The following is an 8,289-nucleotide window of genomic DNA, read 5'->3' on the forward strand; positions in this document are numbered from 1 at the left end:
GAGCTGGAGGAGCTTTAAGCTCCCTTCCAGCGCAAACCACTCTAATTCCATGACAGTTTGGGCGTTGGAGGGTGCTGCGCTTTCACTGGTCTGTTTTCCACGTGGCTTTATGCTCTTGTGGAACACAGTGTAAGTATTTAGTGGTATGCCTTAAACCAGGCTGTATGTATTCTGATTGCCCACATGGGCTAAATTATCTTAATCCCTGGGAGCAGTGTACTTTAGGATTGCACTGTCTGGTTTTTCTGTGTATCAGGATGTAATATCCTGGAAGAAGGATCGTGAAGGTCCCTCACTAAAGGGAGGGAGAAAATGCAGTTTTCCTGATTCGGGTTTGTATGAAGCTGATGGGCTGGGCCCCTTCTCTCTCCCCAGGCTGCGAAAGGACGTTTATCACAGTGAGTGCGTTATTCTCCCACAATCGAGCCCACTTCCGAGAGCAGGAGCAGTTCTCCTGCTCCTTCCCCGGCTGTAACAAGCAGTATGACAAAGCCTGCCGACTGAAAATCCACATGAGAAGCCATACAGGTATTCGTGAGGGCGACTTGGACCTGGGGAGGTACATGGGAGATAATACATGGGCTCGTTTTGCTGGAAAAACTGTTTTCTAAGTGTCCCTTTGTTGAGTGAAAGTTCTTAGATCTGGTGGGAAGCAACTTCACACTGTCATAGTCAGCATAGACTGCCTGAGAGGGAAGGGGCCTCACAGTACTCTGCAGTGAATAGCAGGAGAGGGTTGTGGAGTTGTCTTGTCTTCAATGAATTCAACTTCAGCAGCTTTTGAGGTTTTCCCCTAGCAGTGTGCGTGTCCCTGTCAGATTATTAACATAACCTTTCTTTGCTTAAGGTGAAAGGCCTTTTATCTGCGACTTCGAAGGTTGTGGCTGGTCTTTCACCAGTATGTCCAAGCTGCTGAGACATAAGAGGTAACCTTTTCTGGTTGTACTGTCCTGAAAGTCACTTGCTGCTTGTTTGGTTGGTTTTCTTCCGGTTACTTGAGCAGCAGTGGATTTAATCATGCCAACGGCAATTTCCTTCCCTTGTAGGAAACATGAAGATGACAGGAGATTTATGTGCCCAGTAGAAGGCTGTGGGAAGTCCTTCACAAGAGCAGAACACTTGAAAGGCCACAGTATAACTCACCTTGGTACAAAACCATTTGAGTGCCCAGTAGAAGGTATTGTTCCACTCTAATGTGTTGACTGGTAATTGGTGTGTATGGTGCCTAAAGACTGTGTGTGTTTTCTCCAAGCACATGGTTGTTACAGGATTGGGACAATTTAGAGTGAGTCTTCTTCTAACAGAGTTTGAAGAGGTAAAATTAAACAGGTTGGATGGGGCTTGGAGCAACCTGCTCTAGTGGAAGGTGTCCCTGTCTGTGGCAGCGGGTTGGAACTGGATGAGCTTAAAGGTCCCTTCCAACCCAAACCATTCTGGGATTCTGTGCTATTTTGCTTCATAAGGTAAAGCAGCTCTACTTGGTGATTGTTTCTTCTTTTAATGGTTTTGCCAGCAGTCATCATGAAGAGTTAACATTTCGTATGCTCTAGCAAGGGGAGGTTTTGCATTGCAGTGCATGACTTCAGAATTCCCTGTTGTCAGAAACAGGTTGTTGCACTGTCCTACCCACTGGGATGTCCTTGATGTGAAACAATGCAATATGTATTTGGTTTTCTTCAGATGCCTCTCAGTGCACACACAGGCACTGCAAATAGAGTTCTGCAGAGCTACTCTCATCTGTTCTGTTACATCACTAAATAGGAACATCAGGTTGAAATCGGATGAAACTTCAAAGCCTTGTATGTCTCTTTGCAGGCTGTTGTGCAAAGTTTTCAGCACGAAGTAGCCTGTATATTCACTCCAAAAAACACCTTCAGGATGTGGACTCCTTAAAGACTCGTTGCCCTGTACCCAGCTGTAATAAATTCTTCACTTCCAAACACAGTATGAAGACGCACATGGTCAAACAGCATAACTTCAGCCCAGGTAAAGTAGTTGTTTCAACCTGTAGGAGGGTGCAGTGGAAAGATGGAATGTTTTATTAAGGAAAATGGGTATGTACTGTTGTTGAAATCTGAGCCCTGTTGATGTAAATGGCAGAATTTTCACCCAGGCTGGAGTTGGTTTTCCCTTCTGTAAGGTTTTGAGTGGGACCTTTAACTGAGTATCAGGAAGTGAGACTCAAGCTGGACCTGTGAAACTGACAAATTGCAGCTTCTTGAATGAAGTAGAGCTGCTCCTTCTCCATGTCACCTGTAAAACATGAGCAAGGACTAAAAGCACCTCTTTTTGCACTCCCACTCCTCTACAGCCTAACTTGGGCTGGACTGCCTTGGTGCTACTTTTGGCAAGTGCTCTTGTAACTGAAATTTCTCAGTAAAGGAGTGAACTTCAGTAAGCTTCTTGTCCTTAGACCTGCTTTCAGGGAAGTTGAAGTGTTTCAGTAGGCTGAGTTTGAAGCTTCCTCCTTTGATCATTCATGTTTTTCCTCCTCGTTGTGTGACGAAAGAGCTATCTTAGAACCAAACCCCTTCTCTTCCAGATCTCCTGACTCAGCTCGAAGCAACCAGCTCCCTCACACCCAGCAGTGAACTCACTAGTCCAGGACAGAGCGATCTCAGCAACATAGACCTCGTATCCCTCTTCTCCAACGTGTCTAGTAACAATTCGGGAATTGCAACAGACATGGCGCTGGTGAACTCTGGAATTGTCACCATCGATGTTGCTTCGGTGGGCTCAACGCTGGGTGGAAACCTCCCTGTCAGTAACAGTTCCCTGAGCCAGGCCGTCGACCCCTTGATACTGGTGACGAGCAGCGATATGCCGCAGAGCCTGGACAGTTCTCTCTTGCTGGGAACCAGTACAACAGTTCTACAGCAAAGCACTTTAAATTTGGATGATGTACAGACTGTGAATGCGGAAGCCTTGGGATCCCTGGCATCCCTGTCGGTGAGGAATTCCAGCCAAGATGTGCACGGTTTGACATCCAGCAATAATCTAACCATGGACACAGCCACTTTGACTCCTTCTAGTAGCCTCGGCAGTACCAATGTGCCTGAGTTACTAACACCAACTAAAGCTGAACGCAGTTTGCTTCCAAGCTCGGATGTTATTGGTCAACAAGAGGGCAGCAAAGTAGTGACACAGTTTGTCTTCTCCAACCCTCCAGGGAGCTACAGCGCACAGAAAGAAATGGACCTTGGCACAGTGACTGGCAGCTCATTTTTGGTATGCAGTAACTATTCATTTTATCCCTAGCTGACTGAGATAGATACCTTTTAGGGATACCTTTCTCTCAGATTTTGCACGTCATGTGTTTTGGCTTTTTTTGGTGAGGTAGAACGTTACGTTGAATAGGTTGTCAGCAGTAGATTGGGTGTGGTAATAAGTCCTCTTAAGAAACACTGGATTTCTGGTGGGGAAAGTTAAGGGATTAAAAAATAAGCATCCATCTGTCTGAGAATGAAATGGAATTTACAAGAATTCCCAAGAATATGTGGTATGTCTTGTGCATTTCATTCCAGGGAAAGATTTGGACTGGGAGAGTAACTGAAACATCTTCATCTCAGTCCTCATTCCCATTTTGAGTACTCTCCCCTTTTTGCTTTACTGTGTTAGTGCAGACTTAACTTTTAATTCATTTTACAAAGTAAATGCGGAGCTAACTTCTTTTTGTGTTCAACTCCAGAGATGAAGTGCGAACAGGGAATTCTTGCATTCAGAAAACTTTACATCTCTTGGCTTTATTTTCTTTCACCAGGAGAGCAGTGGATCTGCAAGGACAGACTACAGAGCCATTCAGCTAGCCAAGAAAAGGAAACAAAAAGGGAATGGGAGCAGCACAGGTGAGAAGCCATTGATTTTGTTAAATTTCCTAAGTACAGTTATTCAGGGGGTTGGCAGTGAAATGGGAGCAGGTATCTGAGAACATCCTGAAACACCCCGTCCTCTTCATTGCTGGTTAAAATAATTACGCATGTGGTGTGCCATCTGGTACTCAGGATAATCACATTCTGTGCAATATCAACTTCACAGTAAGCTTACAAGGAGATCTGCACCACATGTTTCATGAGTGTTAACAAGACACTATCCCTCCATCTCTTAATCTGCTTTATAATTTTTTACTAAAAACATAATTAAGATCGCTTTGCTTTCTGTTGTCTGTGCTTTTGGTCTTATCTAGTGGGTTCTCTTTTACTCAGTACAGACACTGAAAAGGTCAGCTGGAGTTGTTTCATTTCTGTCTTTCACTTAGTCACTCTGTATGACGCATTAAGGAATTTATTTCTTGGTTATCTAGAACTACTCAAACCTCTCTCTCAGACTTTAGCCTAGTAGAGAGGTCTTGTGCAGGGTGAGGTTTAGGTCATGGCTTCAGATGCATCCTCTTCCTCTTGAACTGCAGTTTGACTCAGAGCTGCCTGATGCGAATTACACACCGTTACTTTGTCAGATCAAATGTGGTCTGTGTGAGCTCAGGTGTTTGAGCTGTGTCTTCCCTTGGGGCTGGGGGGGAATATCACATACACAGTTTAGTTCTTCCTTGCTGTCTCTCAGACCTTCCACCTCTGACAATCGAGGTGATGATTTTTAAGGTGAGTTAAGAGACTAGTTCTGAGTTAAGCACTGTCATGTTTCTGTATTTGTGAACCTGCACACATTCTGTCAGGTTCAGTGCATCATCACACGGAAGGATAACTAGGTTTAACAGGTTGAATGAACACTGTAAAGGGAAGTTCAGTGTTTAAAAGGAAGTTTTCCAAGCCTTTTATTTACTGTAGATTTAAAAACCAAACTAAAACCTGGAGCAGCTGACAGGTTTGTATCCTTACATTTATTTTGACTCGGGTTTTGGTCTTCAGCTTGTGATACAAGCAGCTAGTTCATCTTGCTTTAAACTGGAAAATGCTTAAGGTCATGACAGTTGTACTTCTGTAGCCTGTTCTATCTGACAGTCCTTGGGATCTTACTGGCAATAGATGAGCTTCACTCTGCTTCTTTTACAGTTTGGAAAAATGATGAACATGACTTCTCAGGAAATGAGTTGCAAAATTAAAAGTAGAAAATGCAATTCTACTTCCTAATTCCTTTGTGTAACTCCACAAATCTGTTGATATTTCTGTGCTACCACAGGGGTGAGCCCTAAGCTTAGCAGTTTGTCATGTGGTTTGAAGGGCATTCCTAGATTTAATGGTTGGGCTCAATGATCTTAAAGGTCTTTTCCAACCTAAAGGTTTCTATGTAAAAAGTTGCTCAGTCAGCGGTTGGAGTTCATCAGCTGGTTGCTGTCTGGCCTTTTAGCAGTCATCAGATGGTGCTTAATAATACTCTACTGTTGTCAGGCATCTGTGTGTAGTGTAATTAACTGCATCAAATTGAAAACTGCTAGCAGGAAACTTTGGCAAATTGCTTCTGACCATCTCAATATTAAACTTGCTCTCTTTTAGGGGCATCTGGTTCTGGTCAGAGGAAAAGCAAGGGTGGTAAAGTGAGCCCTACCAACTTCTCATCGTCCACTCCTAGCAGTCGACTGGGTGGCAACATAGTTCTGCCAAATGGGGGGCTGACAATAAGGGACCCTGCCACTGGAGCCCAGTATGTGCAAATTCAGCTTCTTCAGGTAAGACCTGAGGAGGAAAAACATGTTCATCTTCTCTGTTAGCTAAACTGGCACATTTATGGAAGGACCTGACTACCTGCCAATTTGGGCGCTATTGCCCCAAAATGGGATCTTGAGATCTGTGGTATGTACCGTGTCCGTTAGGGCATTTGCCTGCAAGAAACACTTTCCTTGGAAATTCATATGAAACTGGCTTTGGAGAGATCTAGAAATGCCAGAAACCAGAGCTGGTTCACTAGTACAACTAGGGGCTCCAACAATTGTGTTGCAGGAACGGGTAAGATGTTCTATTTGGTTCAGTAGTAATACCCAGTCCAGCCGGGAATATATGGGCACTGTAGCTGTAGGGAACATCCTGTTCAGCTTCTGAGGCTGTATACACTTGATGGAGGGAGCACTTGTGATGAGTTTTAGCAAGCTTCCTTTTGGCATGGTGATCTTTCAAGGGCTGATTTAAATCATAGTATATCATAGGTAAAAATACCTTTCCAGGTATCTCTGTGGCTCTAGGCCTTACTAGTAGGGTGGCTTTATCAGATGAGGCCAAGTGAAATTTGCCACGTTGTGCTGGGATGCTCAAAGGTCTGGTAACTGCATCATGTTTCTGTATTCCCAGGATGATTCCCCGGGAGAGGGGGATCTGCCCTTTCAACTGAGCTCTCAGTCTTCCTCGTCGCATTCTCAGCTTACAGTGGATTTACCTGTTCACATACTTCAGGTACAGCATGTCAGAGCCCTTGGGTCTTATTACCTAGCTTGAAAGTGAAGACAGTTTAGGGTGAGCACTCTGGTGTTCAGCCTAATGCTAATACCTTGTTTTTCATTGGGAGTTCAATTTCACTTACAAGAAGCAGTAAGCAGAGAGCTGCACTGCGAGATTGATCTTGTCTGTGTCACCAACCTTTGACATGTCCCAGGTGGTTGTTTTTCTTCCTGTTTCTGAATAATGAGTAACTAAATGTTTACTCATTTACTACTGAAGTGCCCCATCCGTGTTCTCTTGATCCCATCCTGCAGATATTAAGTGGGTCAAGAGAGGAGATCAGAATTGATATGTAACAGGCTACAGGAGAGGAGGGAAGCGGGAAATGAAATCTTGAGCCTAGATTTCAGTGGTGTCTATATGAGAGTGGCACTTAAGTTAAAAAGCCTGCTCACTTCTGCAGTCTGTGGTTTCAGTGCTTGCCCTTGTTCACTGCTGAGTGTCAGTGGTGCTTGAACACAGAAAGCTTCATACAGCTTCTTGTGTAAAGGTTTTGTTACCTGCTGTTCTGCTAAACTGCAAGTTAGAGACTGGGAGCAGCTGAGAGCTGAGCAGTGAAGGATTGGCATGGACGTAAAACCACGTTTTGTACTTGCCCATCTGGGGCTTTGGTTTTGATATACTCTGAGTGCAGTTATTCTTACCAAGTGTGCTTCTCCTGGATACAAGATAAAGCTTCAGTATTTGAGAGGAGCACTTACTGTGGTAAACCTAGAAATACAAGAAGAGTGATAGGATCATTGGCCATGGTAGAGAGTTAAGAAAGGAAAAACAAATAATGATTTTAAATTGGTCTCCATTAGTCATGCTTATCTGAAGTATTCCAGACAAAAACCTTTTGAGTGGGGCCCAAAGGTAGGAAAGCTTTGGGTTTCCTCTAAACCATTGAAAGCATTTTGCTGGTGTTGGATAAATGTCAAGGGGGTCTTACTGATAAGCACTAAAAGCATCAAGAGGTGAAAGCACTGACCTCCTCATGGTGTCTGTTTGCTTTAACAGGAACCACACAATTCCACTGAAGATGATGCAGGTTCTGATAATTCTCAGTTCACTGGAAGCACAATAAACTTACAGGATCTGGAATGACTGTTATTAAGAAGAGTTACTTGAAAACAAATCGAGCAATCACGTCTTGACAGAGTGAGATAACTGTGGTGGGTCTTTTTCCAAGGAAAATAGGAAAACCAGGAGTCCTGGATGATGGTTGCACTCTTTGCAATTTGCTAGGGACAGTTACAGCTGAGAGATGTTCTTGCAAGATGTAAATCCCACTTGATGTGCCTGTGTAAGATACCCTGTCTGCCTGGAGGCTGGCGAGGCTGAGGCAGACTGCTGTACAGTGTTGTTTCAGGGAGAAGTACTGTATTAAACTTCAAACTGAGGTAATATTTACTGTTTTCACAGGAAAGCAAGTATTCTACAGCTAACACATACGAATTTATCCTGCCTACAACAGTTCAAACCTTCCTTCTGCTGTTCTCCTCTGGAGCCAGTGGCATTGAGGAATTAAGAGCTAAACTTTGCAAGTGTTCTTCCACGCTCGCGCACACACACACACACACACACACACACACACACAAATAATTGTTTGGCCCCTGTGTTTTAGCAGAAAACTGGACTAAAATTGTCACACGTAACGAAATGAATGTCCCACACCATGAAAATGAGATGCTGTCAAATCTCTGTTTTAGGAAGCTAGATTCTAAACGTTACCTTAACTGTGAATCAGTTTGTAGCTCATGTTGAGTTTCTCCCTTTCCTCGCTCCTGCATCCCAAGTACTTTGCTGAATTCTTCCAGCAAAACTTGAAAACTGCAATAGAACTGTACTCACTGCCAGTGAGGAGTGAGGAGTCCAGCAGCATCCGAGAGGTTCGTTTTCATCTTTGTGTTCCCTTTCTGGGGAG

At 43.9% G+C, this 8,289-nt stretch overlaps 1 protein-coding gene across 1 annotated transcript; it reads left to right on the forward strand.

The window, feature by feature from the left end:
- The first annotated feature begins 347 nt into the window (after positions 1 to 347).
- ZXDC (ZXD family zinc finger C) lies at positions 348 to 7,677 on the forward strand. The gene is made up of 9 exons (XM_010014009.1): positions 348 to 528; positions 848 to 926; positions 1,047 to 1,177; positions 1,816 to 1,986; positions 2,543 to 3,228; positions 3,761 to 3,845; positions 5,448 to 5,620; positions 6,237 to 6,338; positions 7,383 to 7,677. Exons 1-9 carry the CDS (start codon positions 348 to 350, stop codon positions 7,467 to 7,469), a joined length of 1,695 nt encoding a protein of 564 aa, XP_010012311.1. The 3' UTR covers positions 7,470 to 7,677.
- Positions 7,678 to 8,289: the final 612 nt, after the last annotated feature.

The sequence above is a fragment of the Nestor notabilis genome, unplaced genomic scaffold, assembly GCF_000696875.1.
Source record: "Nestor notabilis isolate BGI_N333 unplaced genomic scaffold, ASM69687v1 scaffold25444, whole genome shotgun sequence".
NCBI classification, from domain to species: domain Eukaryota; kingdom Metazoa; phylum Chordata; class Aves; order Psittaciformes; family Psittacidae; genus Nestor; species Nestor notabilis.